Source organism: Sturnira hondurensis, unplaced genomic scaffold, assembly GCF_014824575.4.
Source record: "Sturnira hondurensis isolate 20B ecotype Veracruz unplaced genomic scaffold, ASM1482457v3 Scaffold0018525, whole genome shotgun sequence".
NCBI lineage: Eukaryota > Metazoa > Chordata > Mammalia > Chiroptera > Phyllostomidae > Sturnira > Sturnira hondurensis.
In genome coordinates, this window is record NW_028091156.1 from 10,664,882 (window position 1) to 10,689,060 (window position 24,179).

At 44.8% G+C, this 24,179-nt stretch overlaps 1 protein-coding gene across 1 annotated transcript; it reads left to right on the forward strand.

Annotated features, from left to right (window-relative positions):
* The first annotated feature begins 640 nt into the window (after nt 1–640).
* RGS13 (regulator of G protein signaling 13) lies at nt 641–23,973 on the forward strand. Its single transcript, XM_037069499.1, has 7 exons — nt 641–913; nt 2,238–2,306; nt 2,814–2,854; nt 7,104–7,172; nt 10,126–10,187; nt 21,862–22,028; nt 23,027–23,973. Exons 4-7 carry the CDS (start codon nt 7,108–7,110, stop codon nt 23,210–23,212), a joined length of 480 nt encoding a protein of 159 aa, XP_036925394.1. The 5' UTR covers nt 641–913; nt 2,238–2,306; nt 2,814–2,854; nt 7,104–7,107; the 3' UTR covers nt 23,213–23,973.
* The last annotated feature ends 206 nt before the right edge of the window (nt 23,974–24,179 follow it).

Genomic DNA, 24,179 nt, shown 5'->3' on the forward strand with positions numbered 1-24,179 from the left:
GCAAGCCCTGAAATACAAGTGAAGGCAATCTACCTCATTAGGCCCCTGAATACTTTAGGGAACACTCCATCAACTAAACTCTCATCTTTTTCACTGTGTTATGCTAGCATTTCTCAACCCACATGGCTCTGTCTCACTCTCTCTCTTTCTCTCTCTCTCTCTCTCTCATGCACACACACACACAGAGAGTTAGACACCACGCAGGGAAAGGCCGTTAACAATCTCATCATACTCTGCATTCATTAGCCCTCATCTGAAACATTGAGTTCAACGCAGATTTTAATGGGTATAAGAAGAAATTGGAGAGCAGTGGGGGGTTCAAAAAACGGCCCCCTGAGGACCAGTGACAGCAACTAGGAAAGAGACCTCTTTGGATCTGTCAGCTGTTACTGGTCCTCACTCATCTTAGTAAATTGACAGACTGATTCGAACAGTTCTCAATAACTCCGTAGCAAGAGTTTGCAGTGAGCCTACTTACAGTATTCAGTCCTCTGCCTGTTTTAAAAGAGAGATTTTACTTTAAACATTTTCTAAAACTAGAAAAATCAGTTATTGTGGGGGAAAAACTTTGACTATTGCATCGGAGATTTCACGGAGCTACTGCTTCTGATCACAGGACACCTCAGATGGGCTGATGCTGTCAGATAAACTCTTTATCAGCAGTGCATGGAGTCCCCAGCACTACTTTCCATATTCAACAAAACCTCTCTTTGCATAGATACAGGCATAAAAACAGGACATTCATTCAGAAACCAGAGTGCCCTCAAAGGTCATCACGGAGGCAGCTAAGTTCTTTCATGCCAGGAAAAACAAAATGCTGGGTGCCTCATGAAATTTCTGAACCTGACTGCAAAAGGATCCTACAAAGAGGAAATAAAATTCAGCATGGTGGACTGCTCTCCATGACATGTTTGTAAGTATGAGATTCTCTGACCTAGTTGATGAGTACAATGATATTGATATTCGCTTGGTGTAAACAACTAATGGAATTTTACTCCAACAGCAGGGCCGCTAGAAATGTGAGCAGGTTTCTCCTAAGAAAAATAAACCAGAAAACCCAGATGTTGGTCAGGCTGAGTTTTCTTATAGCTGAAAAAGAAAAAAAGGAAAGGAAAGAAAAAAAGAGAAAACAAACCTACAGGCACACACACACATAAGTGGAGCTGTAAATGGAGCACAGTTTTAGAGTGGAGAATGTGCGGTCTCTCCTTCTACAGTTTGTGTGTGTGTGTGTGTGTGTGTGTGTGTGTTCAGATAAAGATATGAAGTGAGACCTGATGGTTTCAAAAACCAAGCATTTACCAAATATTTAGTTCCATTATTCGATTAATTGTACTGACCTCAGGTTGTAAGGTTTACATGAAGCGTGGTTAATCTTGACTTTACAGGATTTCTGCATTCCTTAATGTCATGCCTAGGCACAGCTACATGCAGCTCACTTGCTTTTTGAAAGGCAAGAGTTTTTTGTGCTGTGGCAAATGAAACTGTACAAAAATGTAAATTGTTCCAGGTTTTCCTGCATTTTGTGTGACATGCTACATCACAACATAAAGAAACACACTTAAATACAGATACTATATGTTAAACAGAAAGGATTAGTCAGTTGTCTACTAGGACAATAAAAATTTTAAATATGTGAAAAGGCTCAATTTAAGAAAATTCATTTATCTTTTCATATTGCTTTGAAAAAGTTTTCATTTAAATGCTAGAGGAAATTTGAATTTATTTTCTGGCATGATACATATTCAGCTCAATCCATCACTAATGCATTTATAACCACTCTTAAGAATTAGATTCTATAGATAAAATGCATGCTTCCTTTAAAATAATCAGGAGAAAACACTGAGAAATAAATCATTATGGAGACCTAAACTGGTTATAAATACATTCAAGTTATAAAAGTGCACACTAGTTTTACAAAGATAATGTTGAAAAATAAAAGTGATAGGAGAATTAATGCATAGCATTAACATTAAATAAATAATATATTTAAATAAGTGATGAAATACAAATTAAAAGTATAAAATTTTATAACATCAATCCATAAAATTAATATTAATTCTAGACAAGACATTAACAAATCAAAAGTAGGCAAACCATAATCTAATCCTTACAAAGGGAATAAACTATTTACTTAAAATGTAAGGCAGGGTATTTATAGAAATCTCTGACAAATACTCATTCTCCAGGAAGCACACAATAAAATTTTGGGGTTTTTTTTATTACTTTATTTTTAGGTCAATGGAATTTTTCCACATCTCAGACCACAAACATGAGAAAAAATGATTATTAATGATTGAAGCTTGGTAAGTTTCTCCAATTCACATAAAGTCTGTATCATATTAGTTCAGGTCGCCCTTTGACAGGGAACTCCCTTTTGCCAAAATAGAATTGAAGTTCTATGGAATATTTTAGCATAATTTGTATTTTTCCTAGTAAATGACCACATGTGCTCTAATGCCAAGACTATAATTTCACTAAAGATTATCTTAATTTCAGTTAACTATAGACCAAATAAATTTGAATTTATCAATGGAATATTTTAATCAAATTCTAATGCAGAAGAACTATACTGTGAAAAGAATTTAGAATTTACTCTCTTTGGAATTACCAAAAGTTCTTAAAAGTTCTCGGTGGTAAGTAGGGCAGTATTTCACTCTGCCCTCTGCATTTTGGTGCTATTACACAGATGTACTACTTCATGATCAATATTGTTGAATGTAGGATTGCATACCTTTCTTTTTCAACCACTAGTTATTTTTAAAATTCTCTACCCTCAGACTACAAATTACATTTTCTTTATTTTTTTTCAGATGACATTCCAAAGCCTACCTCTTCTCTTCTCAAATTAGAGGTATGTGATTTTAATTTGTATTTCTTCATTTGCTTTCCAATCAGTTTGGACTAGTTCATTGTTTTCTCTATCCCTATTGAATCTTTTTTTCCTTCATGTTTAATCCTGGTATAGTCTTTGACCATACTTCAGCTGTGCTTTGTTTGGAAGAGGTAATAAATGCGGGGGGGGGGGCAGTATGTTTGATTACCAGCAGCTGGGTTAGTATTTGTGAACTGACCTTGTTTCACATAAAAGGCATCATTAGGAGACCATGTGTCATTCTTTGTGATACCCGAGCAAAGGGGGTATGGGTAGGAGAGTGAGTGCAGGAGTAATCAGAGAGGGGAGTGCCAGCAGGCACCTGGACACTTAGTCCCAGAAGCTTAGCAGATGGCCAGCAGGGCCCCAGGTCTCTAAGAGAACGTCCAACAGGCCCATTTCTTAATGGACTAAAAAACCAGAGAGCTTCGTAAAATCAGACTGCTTTGTAGTCTCTTTATTCCAAGCCTAATACGTCTTGCACATAGTTCTGCCACTAATTTATTTAAATTTAATCACTGACACTATATTCTATTGGTATTGCCTAATTTAACAAATCTGTGAACATTTGACCTAGAATACTAGACAACATATAAACTACATATTTTCCTTGACAAACATATATATATGGCTGTCAAATAGCATTTGAATACAACACTTAGGGAATTTATAGTCTAGTAAGAGTAGGTAAGTCAGAAATATAAATAATATGCATTTTGTATATTACATATATTTATATTACACCTCTTTTCCAATGTCACTCTGCCAATGAGCTGCTTGGGCCAGACAACGGCCTTCTGAGTGGGTCACACAGCCAAGCACAGGGCTCCTGGTGGTCTACACCGAGCTTTGCTGGACCTCAGGAAGATGGCCTTTCCCTGAGTGAAGCCCCACCCAGGGGCCCACCGCTTGGCAAGAGGAGTGTGGGTGAATCCAAGCAGCTTCTCTCCGGAAGACCAGGCATCTCTGTGGAGGGGACACCCTGTATAATCGTACATAAGAGGGTGGGGCTGGCTGGGCTGTCCGCTCATGTCTCTGCCCTCTAGTCCTCAAATATGCCTGAGCTCATCTGGGCAAACAAGCCCTTCTTGGGGGCTCCATCCCCTCAGTACAATACATGCACCCCAAAGTGTCTGAACCCCTGTAGCCAACTCAGCTAATTCTAAAGCTCAAACTTCAGTCACTAACAGAATACATGAATGACAGAAATACTGAAACACAGTGACAAAAATGAAAATAAGGATGGCTGGGAGGAGGCCAACACATGGAAGAATGAATAAGCTTAATGGGGAAAGGGGACCAGGGCGGAGCTGAGATTTAGAAAGAGGAAGAAATGTGGTCTTGTAAAGTGTGGTTCCTGTACACACAAAAAAGCTTAGGAAATGTTTCCTGGGTGACAGAGTGCACGAAGATGAATGAACAACAAAGTAACTGCACCGGAAAGTTTTGCATGTACTTTTCTAACTTTTACTGTTCCACTTTGGAGAAAAGGAAATTGAGAATGAGCAAGTTTTAATTACTATGCCCGAGATCACAAAACTAAGAGCCTGAACTCAGGCACAGGTCTGCTTGGCTGCAAAGCCCAGAGGTATTTTGATACACTCCATCACCTCTCAGGAGCTGCAGGGAGCCCCTCAACCCTGGTCCACCTGGAAATTGCCTTTGCTGTGCTTCTGACCCCAGTGGGTGTTGCGCATGAGGCCTGTGCTGCCTTCGCTAAACAATTGCTTTAAAGTTATACAAGAAAATATGGTAACTTGGCAAACAGACCTCAGTTTTAGTTACAGAAACCACCAATGTGCACACGTGGCTCTAGTAGATCAGTGAGGAGACAATGAGACACAAAAATCATCATTACGGGTGGAAGTAGGCAGGGGAGAAGTCAAGGCCAGGAGAAGAGGGGGATGACTAGTTGCAGTGACAGAAAAGACATGAGAAAAGGAAGTCCTTAACCATCCCCTGACTTAGAAGATAAGCAGAGAGCCGTTGGGTGACATGCAACTTGCAGGCGATCACAGAGATGAGGAATCTTAAAGGGTGAATTTCAGTCCTGTAGCTTGGGGCCCAGTTACACCCAAGATCAGGATCAGCGGCGTACAGCCAATCGACAGCACGGTCTTCTTAGTCCCAGCTGCTTCACTGTCGATTGTCTCCATCATCTGTGTACTGCTAGCCAAGGACCCCTCTTTTCATAACACTGTTGTTTAAAGACCTCGATGAATTATTACCCCCAACAGGACAGAGCCCAGCGTTGAAGGCCATCCAGAACCTCACCACGCACACAAACACGCCCTTAAAATAAACTCTCCCTTCTGCTTAAGCTGGTTTAAAACCTATATTTGCAATCACAAGAATCCTAACTTTACGCCTTCCTGCAGGTATACTTAACTACTGCGGCCCTTGGCCCCCTGTACCACAGAGGCCCACACAGAAAATGAAGTCCATGCATCCACAATGTCCATAAGCGCTTATCCCCAAACCTGCAGAGATGCTTAGAGCTGCACCCATGACGCCCCCACCCTTCCAGTTACAAGGAAACAGGGACTCGTCCTGTGCTTCCACCTGTCCAGTGTCCTAGCCCACATTTTGGACTCCAGGTCTGCCTTATTTCTCAGGGGCCTTAGAATTGAAATTCTACGATTTTCACTCTCTTTGATGTGCTCAATCTCTGTCCATGGCCACCACCTGCCAAGCTCGGGAGTGTCCCCTACACTGCAGACTGCAGGAACAGGAACTCCTGGACTTCTGTGGTCCCCTCCTAATGGGTCCCCCCAGTTCCACACACCAATCCACTCTCCTCACCGCACCATTTCAGACATTACCACGTCTCGTCCATGTTTTAAAACCTTGGACGCCTTCCCAGATCCTCACCACGAGACACATGGTGTGTGCACCCTGACGTGCCCACTTCGGCCCCTCCTCACGACTCTCTCTCGCTCCACTTCCTCGCTGCAGCAAACACGCAGAGCGCGGCTACGGGGCCGGTGCCAGCGCCGGCCTTTTCCCTGAGCTCTCTCCCTGCTGTGCTCTGGACTCACATGGTGACTTCATTTTTGTCATTGCCTCAATAGGACATGACTCATTGCCTCCCGAGCTTTGTCCGAACCACCCGCTCCCCTCTACTCAGCGGTTACTTTACTGGGGTGCCTTCTCTAATTACCCCAAGTCCGGTTCGGTTCTCTTCCTGTGTGTGCTCACGGGCCCCTCGACTTCCTGTGTCACAGTCACCCTCGCATGAATTACACCTGCTTCTTACTGAAAACGGGAAGAACTGGCAGCCAGGACTTGCCATCTAACAAGTGTTCAACAGATGTCTCAATAAATCAGTAGAGACTGATAGTAAAAACTCAGCGTGTCCTCAATAATTCATTGTATATAAGTGTGAATATAAGTTTAGCAAAATGTTTCCAGCTCTCATCCTTGAGTGTGGATTTAATTATTCTTAACAAATGTGTAAGTCATTCTTTCTGAGTTAAAAACGAGCCTCATTGCTACATCAAGCCTGCACTGAGTAACTCTACCTGAATGTTAAAGGCAGAGTCACACAGCCCACAATGTGGGGGGAAAGGCAGGTAACGCCCTCTGAGAATTCATGGCTAAGAGGTTTATTTTTCTTTTGGCTTTGTACTGTTGTATTTGGCTCATCACAAAGAGGCAAATGCTCCTTTCGAAAAACAAGAATTAAGCCCTGGCTGATGTAGCTCAGTGGATTGAGCACGGGCCTGCAAACCAGAGGATTGCAGTTCAAGTCCCAGTCGGGGCATATACCTGGGTTGCAGGTCAGTTCCCAGCAGGGGACGCACCATAGACAACCATACACTGATATTTCTCCCCCTATCTCCTTCCCTTCTCCTCTAAAGATAAATAAATAAAAATTTAAAAATAAATAAATAAATAATAAAAACAAGAATTATTCAAAAAGAGAAATCTTGGGAGTTGACAAATTCATTGTCATGGCCCTACATGGAAAGACCTTTTGCAGAGAGCTGTATTTTTTAAATGTCACCAACCTGATGAACAGGTCGTCCAGATGGGTTCTAAAGTCACAACTCTAAGCACCTACTACATCCCCATAAATATTTATGAGATGAGGTCTCCACCCCCACACTGCTGATTGTAGTTCATCACCTTCAAGTTTTAGAACCCTGTGTGCTCTTTAGAAATTGACTCTAGCCTGTCATTATTTTAAATCACTAAATTGTACTAAGTGCCTGCTGTGTTTCTTTAGAAAAATGAGCGGGCGGACTTGCTGGATTTGCAAGGCGTGCAGAGAGGCATCTGAGAGGCGCCCTGCACAGTAAGTAGCACTGCGATGCCAGCACCACCACAGAGCATCTCACCGCAGGGCAAACGGGAGTCTGCGTATTCCACAGAATCTGCCTACACGTTGTTCAGAGAGTAAAGTGTGCCTTCACACACGAGGGCTCCCCACCCCCCAAAGCAACCCTTTATTACACTGAGGTTTCATTTTCATTATTCATGGTTTCCACTTGAGAATTCAGCAAGTTCAATGTTTTCAGAGAGTCTAGGATAAATAAACATCCTTAGGTTTATATTTTAAAAGTTTTACATTGTCTATCTTAAAATGAGATTCTTTGGCCCAAACTGCAAAGTGGCAGAAATCTTCACCGGGAGTTGGAAGAGGTGACATGGGGTGGAGAAGGGGTGAAACCCAGTGCTTACCAAGCTCTCAAGTTTGTTTGACACTGGGGCCACTTCGGGGGGACAGTGACTGAGTCAAAATGGCAAGCATGATGCCTGAGAAAGGTAACAAGTCACTGGGTCGGGTCTGCTCAGCTCAGAAAAGTCCTGGGTCGAGGGTCCCTGCTGGGGTGACTATGAGTGTCTACCCCAGCCCGGGTGCAGACCTCACTTCCTACCTGCCCATGTCAGAACGTGCCCTGAAGTAGCCGAATGCCCCAGAGCGCTCACAAGCTGCTGCCTGTGGGCATAGCAGCAGTGAGCCCGGAAGCTTGGCACGTTCAACGACCAGGTGTGGCTGCCGCACCAACAGGCGCAGTCAGAGAGGAAAGGGGACAGCTGGCTGGGGGGCAGCCTCCTCCCCTTCTGCCGAGCATCCCTGGCAGGGCTCCCCCCTCCTCCTGCAGCCAGCCACTCGGGGCACCAGGGGAAGGGAAGGCGGAGGAGCAAGGATTCACACTCATGGCACAGCTGGGTAACAGTCATTTGACCGATGTTTTACATTCAGGTCCTAGTTTCATTTCCATGATGTCTTTCTGATGTAGATATTGCTATCCCCATTGTACAGACAACAAAACTGAGGCTTGGAGATACTCAGCAGGACCTAAACAATCAAGCACGGCCAGGACTGTCAAATTCCAAACACTTTATTCCTCTCCCCATCACATCTGAGGACGTTCCCCCAATCCGTTTGGTTCCTGCTGCCTACAAATGCGAAGAACTCCTCTTTAAAAGTTGGGGTGGGCGAAGGAGCAAAGGTGTTTAGGACAATTCCAACTAGGGCACCTGGACAGCCACGGGAAAATGTAAAACTTGTGAAATACTAAGAAATAATTACAAGCAAAAATGGGGTTAAACCAAAAAATAGTGTCAACATCACAACTTTACCCACAACCATAATCACTGCACTCTCTCTCTCCACAAATGCCATGAATCTTAGAGGCACACACATTCTCTCTCCAGCTGTTAAGTGACACCAGACTATAAGCTAACCCAGGAGAGCAAGGGCACCTGGGCTGGGGCTGAAGCCTGTATTCTTCCCTGGATGCTGGAAAGGGCAGTAGGGAGAGACGAGCAGCGAGCACTGCCCCCCAGCCCCACCCCGGGCACCAGACTGGAAAGACTGCTTTAGGCTGCACTCTCCCCAGTTCTAGTAAGAGAAGAGAACAGCGAGTCAGACCCCGTTTTGCGGGTATGTTTTTGGAAAGCCATCCTCAGCAGTACACTGTTAAGCCTCAGCGCTGATGCAAACAGTCCATCTAAAACTCACAGGGGCCGTCTGGATTTTCAGAAAACAAAACATATTTGACCTTTTTAGGACTCTAGCTATTTTGTGTGTGTGTGTTCTAGGTTACACTTCAACCTCTTGAAAATCTCCTTCCATTACGCCAGGTACCTACTAATGCCACCGGCTGTCTATTCAACACCGGTGAGTGGGCTAAATGTATCATAAACTGAGTGGCAATGAACACACTGAGTGTTTCCAAAAAGGGAAAGTAAGATGACTTCTGTGTAAGCATTGCCACTTTGCCTCTGAAGCCCACCCAAAGGAACAGAAATAAAAGCCTCAGAGTCGGGATTCTCCACAGACGTTTTCTAAATGATAAATGCTTTTTAAAAAAGGCTGTTTCTGTCGAATGGAATGTGACACTTTATTCACAGTAATAAAATTAAACCCCTCAATGTGTAAAAAATATAGCAAATAATAGACAGAAAATACTCATACATAAGAGAGAACTTTACTATATAAATGCATGCAAATAGGGTTTGTGGACAAACTCTAAGATGCTACCCGATAAGTGGGCAAAGGTGTTGCTGCATGCAATGCTTAACGCTATAAAAGCAGCCTGGCAATTTGTGCTGAAACCCTTACACACGTGCATCTTTTGACCCACTTTAATCCTCCTTCCGCTCATCTCCTGAGGAATGACTCTAACAATGGACTATGTCAGGTTTTAACGGTGAAAAATGAGAAACAATCAAAATGCTCGTTGAGAATAATTATGTAAACTATGAAACGCCTTCTTGTAGAATACTCAATAGTCAGGGAATATCAATGATTATAAATTATAACTCTAAACTACAGCACCGCAAATGGTTTTTAAGACAAGTGTGAAGATATAAAAGTTCATCATAAGAATATATATACGTATATGTGTGTACGCGAATATACACATAAAGTATACACACAAGCAGAGTACGATTACTTCTTGGATAAAAACACAGAAACACATGCACAACACAAATACTAAAAAGATATAAATCAAAATATTGATAGTGGTAGTTGGAGAACAGGGAGATTACAGGACTATAACTATTGTTTTAAAATGTATTTGATAATATTCCCAAGTTTATAATACTTTCATAATTTTCAGTATTTAGGAAGTAAAAATAAAACGTAAAAGATCAAGGAGGTAAACATCCAACCAAAACCACAAAGGCGGCGTGACTGTATTTCGGGGTTATTGTCAAGACAGTGTGTTTGCACTCAGTTCAGAGAAAGCTCAAGGCTCTTTCAGTGCAACGAGCCCTCTCGTTTCTCTTCAAAGCCTTACTCTGGAGGAAGTGCTCGAGTGGGCCCAGTCCTTTGAAAAGCTGATGGCCACAAAACGTGAGTACGCCGTGTGTGTCATCTGTGACTCACCCTCGCTCTCATGCTTCGGGGGAGGGGGCCCTGGATGGTGACAGTGGGCCCTCTTGTCACTGCCGCCGAACTGGCAACTGCCACGGTCAAAAAAAGAAAACCTGAAAATAATTTGTCGTGCCAGCCGCCATGACTGTCTTTGGTGTTACTTGAAACAAGATGAGTCACTATGACTATTTATTCTTCACAAGTCTACGTGTAAAAGCCCTTGGAAAATATGCTTAAATAGTAATGAAATACACTGCCTTACCATAACCAGCTAAAGTTAGATTACTTTTTAAATTAATAATTTGATTTTCTTTAAAAATATTTATTTATTTTTAGACAGAGGGAAAGGGAGGGAGAAAGAGAGGGAGAGAAACATTAGTGTGTGGTTGCCTCCCACACACCCCCATAGTGGGGACCTGGCCTGCAACCCAGGAATCTGCCCTGACTGGGAATCGAACAGGTAACCCTCTGGTTCACAGGCCGGCACTCAATCCACTGACCTATACCAGCCAGGGCAACAACTTTCTTTTCTTAGTGCCTTCAAAAGTAAGAATAAACTGGAGTCTTGACGTTCTAAAATTCCTCAAAGTTTATTTCTGACTTGATCAGTGTCTCCTTCCAGTGAGCCTTAGCTGTACACAAGCCTCAGCACTGAGGTGGTCCAAATGCAGGATGACAGCAGTGGCCATGAGGGCAATGAAGTCATGGGCTCGATGCAAGAAGTACGACGGGGTGTGCGCCTCCGTGGGGGCGGGCAGTCGTGTTTGGGGGTAGGGGCAATGGGAGCTTGTATAAAGGGAGCCATACCCATAGACAGGTACAGAAAAAAACCTGCAGTGGGTACTCAAAGAAAATTCCCATTTGCTGGATGTGGCACTTTTTTTCCCAACGGGTTTGTTCCCCTCCAGTGTTTGCTAGTTTCTGCCTACAGGCCACTTTGATCTGAGAGTCCCGCTGGTGTCCCGCTGTGCGTGATTTTTCTGTTGGCCTCCATGGAGTGCGGGAGGGGTGAGCTGTGCTGCTTGGCAGTTTCACTCCTGGGATGTCTGGGTGGGGATTCAGGACAAGGGTCTTCCTATTCCCCCGGGGGCTGCCGTGTTCCTGGGACATTACCTGCTCTCCGTGGCCCACCCTGGTCTGGGGGCTGCTCTCACTGCCTGGCCACGAGGACAGTGGTAACAGTGAGGCCTCTACTCCCAAAACACCTCAGTCACCCACCTGCGCTGGCAGTCACTGCACCGCCCCTCCCGGTGCTGGCACGCAGGCCTCCAAGCTTGGCTCACTACCCGCGTGCCCGCCTTCTGTGGCACACCTTTCTGATAGCATTCGAGACCGTGGCTTCTTTCTTTGCCACCCTCGGCCCTGACCTCCTTCCAGTTTGTGATCCAGCTTGCCCACACAACTGTAAATTTTTAAAATGTATCTTGAGGCCAATGTTAGGACATTGGAATGAGAGGAAGAGATAAAAGCATATGCTTAGACAGCTATATTGATGGGTCCTCTGCTAGTAATTTGGATTCCAGTCTCAACCCCCTGTAATCCTCGTCTTGGAATGCTGCCACATTCGTCTCCCTCCTGGAGTTTCATATTCCCATATTCCCATATTCCCATCTGCAGAACGGGAATAACGTTACCTCCCTTGTCAGCGTTATTGTGCAGGTTAGACTTCAAACCCCTCGCCCTAAGCCTGACACATACTATGCACACAAATAATGATTCATTATTTTTACTAGTAATAAAGTCCCTATCTCTAGCGCTTCTTTTTCTCTGCTGCCCACCAAAAAGTCCAAGCTCTCCGACCTGACATTCAGGACTTTGAATATCCACGAGCTTTGGGGTGAGGCCGACATTGCCCCCCCCCCCATATCTCCCTGCATGGCCTTGAGGTCACAGGCTGTTTTATATACTGCATTGCAATAACCAGCTGTCACCATCTGTCAGGTTTTCTCCACCATGAGAGCCGAGACTCCCTTAAATCAGTGCACTTTCTCAAGTTCAGCTCCAGCTCAGCTCTTCTGTGTGGAGCTTGCCCTGTGGCCCAGGTGACCATGGCTCCATGCTCCGCATCCACAACTCTCCCACTCCAGGTTTTGTGTGAAGTCCTCTCTGTGTCTCCTCTGTCCACTCTGCCCATCCTGGAAGGTAAAATTCAGCGTCCACCTTTTCCACGAAACCTCTTGGAAACATTTTTTCTCCCTCTTCTCCTTTGTTGGCGTCCTTATTTATTCTGCTTCTAACTACAGCTCTTTTGCATATTGGGTTTTTTCCACAGCTGCTTTCTCACTCTGTTGTGCATTTCAAAAGAGCACAATTGTCTCTCATTCCCCTATCATCCTTCCCTCTCAGGACTAACAATGTGCTTTGTCCATAATGGCACTCCATAAATGTCCAATGAATAACTGCAAGGCAAAAATTAGTAGGAAAAGATCAAAACATCGAGTCAGATTATGTAAGAGTTTCTGTGCCAGTCTTGGAGGTCTCATAAACAACATGAACAAAGTTAATTACTCTGTAATGATCTCAAAGGGGGAGCCTAACTAGAATTTGCAACTTAGAGACCTTGTCTCATATGAATAAGCAAAGTCCACAAAAAAGATGAGAGCAGGAAGGCATACTGCTCTTTATAAAATCCAGCAAAAACAGGGTAAGCCCCTTACCAGAAACTCAGTTACAGTGACATCGATGTAAAAATTCAATAATTGCAAAATAAAAAGGTGATGATAACCATTTATTCTGTGGACCATCCAATCAGAAAGAGAAAACTAAGAATACAAACATTAAAGTGCCAGAGAATAAAATGTGTTTGCGTTAACCAAACACACCAGCATAACGCATCCTCTAAGTAGGCTATGTAGATGTCTGTTTCTACACAGACTAAAAGATTGTTTCTAAAAACATGTGGTTTGGAAACCCACATGGGAATGAAACCTGTTAGACTTGGTCCCCACCAACAAACAGGAACTGGTTTGAAAACCATTAAGGAGCAACCATCCCAGCCCGGTTCGCCTCGACTTCCTCCTGGAAAAAGGGGTCCAAGAAAACCATGAGTTCAAGGACAGAACCACAGCAAAATTAAGACGTACATCAGTTAGAGATTAACTCTGCCAGCAACCTAGATGCATTCTAGATGTTATTTATTCAACAATTATTAAGCAAGTCTTAGGTGCCAGGCAATGCAGCTAAAAAAAAGAAAGAAAGAAAGAAATCCCATGTGCTCGTGTGGCACAGAAAATAACAGAAAAAAAATGAATCTTCCAAACTAAAAATCTAGGAGAGATTTGGTACATTTGGGCAAAGAAGAAATGGTGATTGAAGCAACTTCTAGTAACACCAAAACAAGACAAAGATATACTCTTTAAAAATCAGAGCCTTGGACGAAAAATTTCACCAAAGTCTGTGTAACTGACTCACAGGCAGTATTTTTTGTTCTTATTTTTTTAATACATACATTTTTGGCTTCCAGAATAAAGGTGGTTTTATAAAGAGATACCTTTCCCTGGAAGAGTCTATCATTACATTGGACAAGCAGAAGAAAGCTCTACACGTAGAAAGAAAAACATATACACACCTTTTTTTGACATAAAATTACTGTAAGATCCTGTTAGGACAGCTCAGACAAAATGAGGATTTAAAGTATACCCTGAGTGTGGCTTGTAACCACAGTAAACACGTGCTTAGGAAGTGCCAGGTGTAAAAGGCCGAGAATCAGAGAGCTGTACAGCTTGTCCAAAGAACAAAACGTGCCTTGAGTGTTAGCCGATGCTTTGTGAAGTGTCCTCTCGGAACAGTGAGGCATTCACCGAATTCTTACTGCACACGATGCAAGGAAACTGATCCTACAGGGGCGTGGAAGGGGGTGGCCCCAGAGTTGGTGCAAGGGTTCTCCTGAAGGCATCCGTATTCAAGGACAGATCCAATACACGTGCACCATGAGCAGTTCAAGAACAACTACGCAGAAGGGAGACGGAAACAGCAGGGCTCACAGCAAAGAGCGCGTGTGTGTCTGTGTGTGTACATCTCACACGCGCGTGCGCCAAGGGGTGCAGACAGATGGGGAGAGATGATAGCAGGCTTCTTGGAGGAGGAGTCCCACCAAAGGCCGTTTGTAAGCTAGGGCCTACTGATTCACAACTCTGTAAAACACTGACGTCTCTCTAGCAGTGTTTTAAAGATAGGAAGCTGCTGGAGATGAAGTAAGCACAGCAAAGATAAACCAGTGCCCCTTTCAATGAAGAAACAGAGTGCACAGTTCCTTAGGATTTAGTGTTAAAAACCAATCTCATTAAAAAAATTGCTGTAATGCATTCGGCAGAAATTACGCATCAAAGTTTTCAAGTCTACAATGATAAGAAGTACTCCAAGTTTCCAAACATCAGTTTTCAGGAAAGAATGCAACTATTTTCAAGTGGACATAAAAGTCATAGCAAATTTTTTTAGTGAATCAGGAAAAAAGTTGTCTCGGGTGTTAGTCATCTCTTCATAAAAATACATGGGAATTCCTAACAATTTTTCCTGGAATTATGGTGACCCAAAACACAGCAGAATGCCCCCAAACGTCCTCCAGGTATTAGGCATCCACCAAGAAGAAAAATGGGGGGGAAAGTCCTGTGGATGTTCAAGACGGCTAAACCTATTAGAACTAGAAAAAAATAAGAGCCATGCATTTGAATTGAAAAGGGGACCAACCGTCACTAATCAAAATCCAAATCTATAATGTCAGAATAAAAATACAGAAGGCCCATACATATATTTATTGGCCAATTTTCAAAAGATGAGAAGAGAAGCTACGCACTGATATTTGAGCAAAGTATGTTTAATGTAAACAACAAGAAGGTTAGTAGCTCACGCCCAGCGGATGACTCATTCAGTCCTGCCTGCCTGGAAGACCTCCCAGCCCTGGGACACTGGGGCAAACCAGGCCAAGGTCACTGTGCTCAGCTCCTGTGCTCCCTCTAGAGGGAGGAGACAGACAGCTAAGCAAACAAATTCACTAATCAATTGATTCCAGAAAGTGGCAAGTACTTTGGAGAAAGTCAGGCAACAGGACAAAGACAGGCAGGTGTTAAGAGGCCAACTGGATGATTAGAGAATGCTCAGAAGGGACAAAATTTGAGCTGAGACACCGTCATGCTGGGACATAGGGACAGAGGCCCAAGCAGCAGAAAGCCAAGTTCAAAAAGCCCTAACGTAGGAGTGAGGTTACTGTCTTCAAATAGCCAACAGAAGTTAACCTGCCAGGAGCTTAGGATCTTCTAGGTAACATGAATGAACGTGGACTTCAATAACAGGAGTCAACATGCTTTCCCAAGACCACTCTAGTTCTGAAGAATAAAAGCAGAGACCAGTGAGAAGCCGTTACAATAAACCCGACAAGACTGGACTCAGTGGAGAAGACAAAGCTAGGAGGGATTAGCCTATGGACCCTAATATAGCCAGGGCCTCTGAGGTCACTAGGGGGGAGAGTTCTGAGGGAGGGGAGCAGAGATGGGGATCAGAGATGCATAACAGGTGCATACTCATATTTCCAAATTCACAGAAGAGGGAGAGTCAGCAAAGGAGACAGAAAAAGGCACCGGCGAGTCACAGCTGACCCAAACAGCGGATGACCATGGAAGGTAAAGAGCGCCTTTCGGGAAGGGAGCTGTGAGCTGTGTCAAAGCTGCTAAGAAGTTGGGTTAGACGAAGAAAGGGCTGTGACAACGGATTTGGCCACATGGAAGTCAACGGTGCCTCGACAGGAGCAGTCTCAGGGCCAAGGTGGAGGTGGACAGGACGAGAAGCAGCAGCAAGGCAGGGGGGCTAGGGCGTGATTTCCCCGAGTTTTGCTGTGACAGTCAGAGAGGAAGGAGTATGGACTGGATGGGAATACGCAGTCAGTGTTGGGAGGACAGAGTCATAGCTGCTACTGGTTTTATTGGGCAATACGGCTGCATATTGGCAGGTGATGGCAATCACAGAGAGGAAGAAACTGGTGACATCGAGAGAGTGGGGGCAATATTTTTCCATGTTTTTTATGTATTGATTTTAGAGAGAGGGGGAGACATTGATTTGTTGTTCCACTTCTGTATGAATTCATTGGCTGATTCTTTTGCGTGCCCTGACTGGGGATCGAATGCACAACCTTGGCGTATGAGGATGAGGCCCTAACCAACTAAGCTACCAGCTATGGCAACAATAGAGACAATCTTAAGAGCAATGGACCAGAGGAAGAAAAATTAGGTGGGAGTCAAGAAAGAAAGAAAAATTAGGTGGGAGTCTGGCTGCCCAAAGAGGACCAGGGGTCCTTCCTTCTTGGGAAGAAAGTTGGGATGGGCAGACCCCAGGTGCCAGTGGACAAAAGTTGGTTACTCTGATGGAGGGAAAGCAGGGTATCCCCACCTGCTTGGCTCAGAGAACGAGCCAAGTCTGAGGCTAGGGCATCAGCAGAGAGCCGAGTGGAGGATGTGTTGGCCTTTTAAAGAGGGAGGAGATGCAAAAAGTTCCTAAGATTTGGAGAGCTGGATGATATCAGGAAGGACAGCAGGATGACGGGGGGATGTTGAGTGCCCATTCCAACTCTGAGGGGATGCCGTCCAGGGAGAAAGCAGAGCTGTGTTTTCCCCAGCCTGTTCTGTGTGCTCCAGCGCAGACGCACAGCAGGCATGTAGCAAGCCATTCCAGACACGAGTGTTCTGAATCACACAGACTTGACATCATCTTTTCATTTTGGCCGGAATCATCCCTGGATGTCCTGTGTCCTTCCCCCCCTCTCTCAGCCGTCACAGTTGCCTGTAGAGTGCCTTGGACACGCCAGGTTGAAGAGCGTCAGGTTGCCCTATTGCTGAAGGCCGTCCATGCTAAGGAGACATCCTCTGCTAGCCCGGTATCTTCCTCCTCGTGGCACAGAGTGGACACTGGAAGGGACTGGGAGATGCTGTGGTCCTCCCCCTCCCCCCGTGCACCTGACACAGAGGCTGGGCCACCCCTCAGCTCTCTTCCTCGGGGAGAGGGTCTGGGCTGCTTCGAGTGGATTGGCAGCTTCCGACCAATCAGTGACTGTCCTGACCTCCACTCATCACTGCCTTTGCCATGGTCCCCTCCCCAGCCCTCACATTCCCTCCAGCCGTGCCTCAGCTCTTCCCACTCGACACCTTTGTCCCTGTTAATTTCTCATGCCCTTTGTCACATTGCAGGGAACAAAACAACGCAATGGCAAAACCTGGCCTTTAAGAGACATCCCTGGCCAATTAGGATATTTTCTGTCTTGTTCTCAAAAAACCAAAGTGGAGCAGCATGCCAAGGATGAGCCTCTGGTCGTTGCTGCTTCCTGCTGAATAATTCAGGTTCACTTTTCCAAACCCAAGGGAGTCCCCTTACAGTGAAAAGGCACGAGGGACCCCGAACCAGGGCTGGCAGATGTTTGTTTATTCGGTCCCCGCTGTCCACCAGGCAGGGCACGAGCACCGGGCACCCGAGGGTGAAGCACGTGGCGTCCTGACCCCCCAGGTGTGCAGGGACAGGGACAGTGTGAGCCGACAGATGGGGCAGACGGTGACAGGCAGGGAGACATCATCAGTGTAAGTACGGACTAGGTTTTCTTTGTCAACTGACAGGAATGCGGCTGATGCAGGGAACTTCTCCCAGAAATGGAGAAACCTACGCTGAGTCTTGGATCAGGATGAAGAGCCTGCCACATGCAAGGAGCCCGGCCCCAGCAGCATGGGGGCAACTCGCTGCGTGGCCAGAGATAGGAAGGCGTCAACAAGACTGTGTCCAGGGGTGACAAGGGACCAAGTGGACAGCTCTGTGTCCTATGGGCTCTGCAGCCACCTGCCAAGAGGTCTGGCTGTCACCAGCAGGGCGATAAGAAAAGGTTATAAATAAAGGGTCCTGGTCAGATTTTTGTTTTAGAGATTTTTGTCTAATAAAAGTGCAGAAAAGATGAAAAGTGGGGTAAGAGAGATGAATTGAGGCGTTTTCCAGATTAGGTTACAAATATTTCTTTAAATCATACACAAAAATAACATGTAAAAAGAGAACAGAAGATAATGCTATGAACATTAACAGACAGAGTCCTGTGGATATAAAGATACATGAAAATCCAAGAAAACACTAACAATGCAAAAGAAAAATGAACAAAAGATTTCAAATTCTCAGAAAGAAAAGGTCAGTGAGAAAGAAAAATGTTTAAGCATTTTAAAAATACAGATTGAAAAGGACGAGTGAGTAGACAGTTCAAAACCGTAGTACGAATGAGATCATTCTGGAAGCAATTTTGCAGTAGGTATCGAGAGTCTCCAAAAATATGACATTGTCAATCCACCCCTTTAAACTCATCCTAAGGCAATAATTAGAGACGAAAAGATTTATAAATCGAAATGTCCAACGTGGAGTGATCTGTACCATAAAATGGGGAAACGATCTGAACAGTCAGTAATGGTAGGTTAGCTCGGTAATTGAGAGTTCAGCCCTACAGCGGACTTTAAAAAGAAAAGGAGAAAGTGTTTCCTTTCTATGGCATGATATTAAAGACGCTAGAGTGATAAAAATTGCTTTCACAGTATAATGCCAATAAGGTGATTTGTCTATGTATCTGTGTCTGTATAGATAAATTAATACTAGTAAGCAGGCAGTTAAAGATGGACAAAGGATTCATAGAATAAAATTAAACATTAGATACTGTTAATAATGGCTATCTTTATTAGAAGTTTTCTGTATTTAAAAACAACCCATAGCATTTTAAGCTACATTGAACTAGAGAAAAAAGAAGTTAGAAGAAAAACCAGAAAGGATTAATATCACAGAAGCCACAGCACAGATTTCAATAAAACAGAAGATTCACTTCAAACCTTCATAGAGAAGATGGAAGAATTACAGAATCCATTGTCGCACCGGCACAAAGGGAAAATAAAACAGGTTTTAATCAGTGTAGACGCATTTCTGATGGAAGTCTGAGGCACAGCCCACCTTTCGGGTTGAATGATGAGGGTGAACTGGCTGCCTAGCCACCCTAAATAATACGTGGTCCCTGTTCTGACTCAGCCGAGAGCAATGTCACACTTTCCTCTGACACCAAGATGCCAGCATGTGTCGTGGAAACATAAATTCCAGTGACTCGTTTAAAAGGAACATGCAAGAGATGCCCCAAGGCACCGCTCTCATATTCAAAGAAGAGGCACCCAGTGTGCCCGACGCAAACCCATCCCTTCCGTCTTCTCAATCTCACGGCCAGCACTGCATCGCGCTCGCGCTGCTCAAGGAGAACCACTGATGCCCGGGCATGACTCTCAGGAAGGGGTCCCATTCAAAATGGCAGAATGGGCTCCACTGCCTGGTTTGAAAAAGGCTTTTTCTACCTTGTAATTCATTTGTGTGAGTCGATAAAAGGTCTAGAGTGAGCCACTCACTTCCGATTTCAGTTATTACTCAGATTCCAGGAACACTTCCTTCCATACGCAATTTCGGCTGCTAACTTGACTTATATATAAACATCAGTCTAATGAAGACAGAATTCTGTGAGACACACCAATCACGAGAGCACTGATCCTACACACCAGACCATATCTGAAATACCAGACAGGTCCTGGTGGTCCAGGTCGGCTTTCACAAGGTTATTGATGCAATAGACGCGAGACTCGCATCCCAGTAACTCGCAGGCAGCTTCTGGAATGAAAACCTCTAAACATTTTCCTACACAATCAAGCTAAACACAAACATAAACACAAATTCGGAATACCATGTCATTGGTTTCCAAATTATCTCCCCACCCCCACCCACTCATCCACTCAAACCATCTAAGTAGCTTGGCGGTTAAATCTCCTTCCAGGGCCTGTAAATTTTTATCTAGTGTCTCATTTTTTCCCTGTTTCATAGCTCCTTTCCTTACTTTAGAGTCTTCATTTTCTGTTCTCCAGAAAGAAAGCACTCAGTCAAAATTCCTCTGAGTACAAAATATACCAAATTGCTTTTTATTTTCTTAAACAGAACTCTGCTTCTTCCTATAAACAGGGCAAATCTTCGGCTTCCAGCTTCACTTGTGCAGCCAGAAATGGTTTACCCACCCATCCAGCTGCCTCTGCACTTGGGGAACCACCTGCTCCTGCTGGACCCTCCCGCCCTGGCTCTCCCGGCCGGGGCCGGGGCACGGCAGAGGCCACAGTCACCTTGGTGTGAAAACTTACTTCTTGCTGGAAACCCAAGTTAACATGCATCCTCCCCACTGGGTAGAAATATCGACCCCATTTCATTTTTGAGGTTACATTTTTATCCACAGTCTAACCCCACCGTGTCTGTCCTCTCAAGTGATGTGGCTTTTGAGTCACCTGCCACCCAGGGTCACAGGTAAAATGACAAGTCCTGCTCTAATTCGGGGTGTTCCAGGATGGAACGCTTCTTGTAAACAGCCAGCATTCCCCAACCCTAGTGCTTCCTTTGAAGGGATCTGCCTCAATTTGAGTTTTTCTCTTGGACGCAAAACACCTTATTTGTTATCTTTATTGTCCTATCACTGCTAACAGAGCCAGCAGAAGCCATGGAGTGTAGCGCTAGGAAACTAATCTCTTATGTTAAGAGCAAAGATAATAAGAGTTTACTCGTCATTGCCATTCCTCTGATTACCATTATTTCTCCCCCCAGCCAATTATACTAAAGCAAGACATTCTTCATCAGAGTCTATGCTCAGCCACCTGTCCAATGTGCCTACCCACACATTTCTGTTGCTATCAACCAGAGTTACGTGGAATCACCATTTAGCAGTTCTGTTTCTCAGAGATTCCAGATGTCCTCATCACCAAAGGAAGTAGACTATTCGTCTTAGGGCGTTCATCTGGAATCCTGGGAATCCTACGTCCTGCCAAAGGCTTTACTAACGTGTCCCATCGGTCTGAGCTTGCCCCGCCCTCTTCTGCAGTCTCTAGCACCTACGGAAATAGCACCCCCATCGGAACAGCTTCGCTCACACGGTCGCCCTCATCTGGCCGCTCCAGGAAGGCTGCTGCAGACCAGGGCTAAGGGCGCTCAGCTCTGGCATCAAGTGTCATTGCCATGGTTCTGTCGCGTACACCCACCGGCCTGTTCTGGATTCTGAGGTGGTTTTCAACACCCTCTTCCAATTCCATTCTTTCCACGGTCCTCTATTTCCTAATAAGCCACGAAGCTGAAGTTGAATATTTCCTCTGTCTACGTTCTCTGGCTCTCCCTGGGCACTGAGAAATAACCACAGGCTGCACGAGCTGACCTATTGATCACTTCTACACGGAGAGGCTATTTTCCTTTCGACCTTGCTCTTACCCTCCCTTAGTTTGAGGTCTGCCATTTTTCACATCGGTTTCATGATCAGGCCTCTCTACCCACTGATCTGAAAGTAAGTCCTGTCTCTGGGTCCTTGGGTCCTTTCGTATCCCAGACTCACAAGCCCTAGTGGACACTTTTCTCTGAGTGACTCAGAGTAAAGGAATGAGGGGTGACCACGCCACTGACTGGCACCGTTGAAACCCAGGGGGAGAGAGCTGACTGTGATGTGGTGTGTGTGTGTGTGATATTGTGTAGCAGTCGCTTGTTCAATAATTTGGGAGCTCTGATGTATATACTTCACTTTTAAACTGCATTATGTGTTTTTCAGAGTTCTTCATGATTTTGACCCATGAAAACGAACTGACTTCTCCGTTACTTTTAGATGGCCCGGTACTCTACGCAGCATACCTAAAAGTGGAGCACAGTGAGGAGAATATTAAATTCTGGATGGCCTGTGAAACCTATAAGAAAATTGCCTCGCGATGGAGCAGAATTTCTCAGGCGAAGAAGCTGTACAAGATTTACATCCAGCCACAGTCCCCTCGAGAGGTAACGGCCCAGTGGTGGTGGCGAATGGACACCAGGGCGCCCGCGTCCACCGGGCCCACACAGGTGCCGGACACTTGACGGCCGGTGTCTCCTGCAGCTCCACAAAGCCAATACTGTTCACCTTATTTCACAGCCAAGAACCCTGGACACCAGAGATGTCATTGGCTAACTTGTCCAGTGGGGCGCAGTGGTTAAGTGGGAAAGTCGAGGTTCAAAGTTAGGTCCATGTAGCTCCAAAGCCTCTCCTTGTTGAATGATTTTAAGGGGGAAACAGGAAAGTCATTTACAAAGGAGAATGGGCTTTGTCGAAAACCAGCCAAGCCGGCCGGCGCTCACATCCATATCAGTCGACCACTGAAAAAGGCCTGAAGAAAACGGGGTGGTGGGTGGACCAGATACACTGGGGCTCCTCCAGGTGTGAGGAGGAGGAGGAATGAGCATGCCTGTCCTGGGGATGAGGGTGGAGGGCAGTGCAGGAGATTCCTGCCGCCTCAGAGAGCCCCGCCTTATTGATTGGTTCCTCAAAGCTCTCGCCTGGAAAATATTTGTTTGGCTGAAATGACCACTTCTCTGTTTCTCCACGTCTCTTCACCTTCTTCCCATTTTGGGGGCATATTCAGTGAAGTCACCACTGATGACTGTTAAGGAAGATCAAGTTTAAAATAGCACCAACTTCCCTTTTTTCTTAGATAAGACCTCCATCCTGTAAACTTCCTTATTTGTAGGCTCCATTAGCAAACCGCTTGCAGCCTTGTAAGTAAGCAACGGTTTCTGCAGGTTGCTGGGTCTTGGGCCTCGTGTTATTTTTATCTGGGATATGGAGGTGGATGTTTACTTTTGAAGAAGCAGAGAGTTTATCTCCTGTGACTTTTTAGATGCCCATACAACTGCAAGCAAAATAATCCCACTCCACTGAAAAGGATGGCGGGGGCCAAATTAAACCTTTCCATTATGTTGTCGTCTTCCATTCTGCCTACTGATGTGATTTTACTTTTCAGATTAACATTGACAGTTCGACAAGAGAAACCATCTTCAGGAACATTCAAGAACCCACGGAAACGTGTTTTGAAGAGGCCCAAAGAATAGTGTACATGCACATGGAGAGAGACTCGTACCCCAGGTTTTTAAAGTCAGAGATGTACCAGAAACTTGTGAAGGCTGTGCAGCCCAAGAGCAACTCCTGACCACCACTCAGATGCTCACAGTGAAGACGGTATACGGAAAGTGCTGGCTTTCTTGTTTTAATTTTTAAAACAGGAAACTCACAAAATGAAAAACAGAGTAGGAGTAAAGTACGAGGAATCAAACCATAAATTGGGTACGAGTTCCCAAAGAGAAACAAATCCCCAAGGGACGGACCCTAGAACTGTGGACACAGGAAGAACATAGCCCGAGGCTCAGACACAGCGCTCAGCTGATGCCCACGGGAGAGGAGGGTCTTCCTCCCCGCGCCCAGTGCTGCAACCTGCCCCTGCAGTGAGCAACTAACGGATGCTTCCTGCAGGCGAAATTCAGTGCCACAGTGTGCGGGTCAGTCCTTTAGCCACGGTAGCTGCACGAGTTGTGCCCTTGGCACGCATGTGATCTACAGAGTGCTGGCAATAATGTTCGTGAGCAGACAAACCCACAGTGCCATCAACTGTGCCATATTGTGAGTGATATCCAAAAGATAGGTTCTTGAGAAATGTTTTGCCTGTCAAATGTTCCTACTCTTGTGTGCATAACTGAATTTCTATGTTGCATTTATCTTCAACCTGTGAACAATTTCGGATGCTTCTAAGCTATTAAAAATGTACTAATGTCTTCATTTAGTTCTGTACTTTTATCAGTATAAGGGGAGAAAATTTGGTCCCTGTACTTTGAGATATTTTTCCCTTACACTGTGAATTCATCGTGGTCCTAATAATCAATACATCCAAATATAAATTAAAAACTTATAAACGTGTTTTTTAAGACACAATAAAGTTATCTGTCCAGTAAAAGACTGTTTTCAATCTGTCCTGTCATAGCAGTTCCTCGGACTTTGTCAGAGACTACGCGGGAAAGGTTTCACATCCATCTCAGTGTGTCCCTCACACAGCAGAGGATGCGAGCGCCACCCAGACGGACAGAGAGCCCACGTTTTTAACGAGGAATAAAGTACCTAAAATA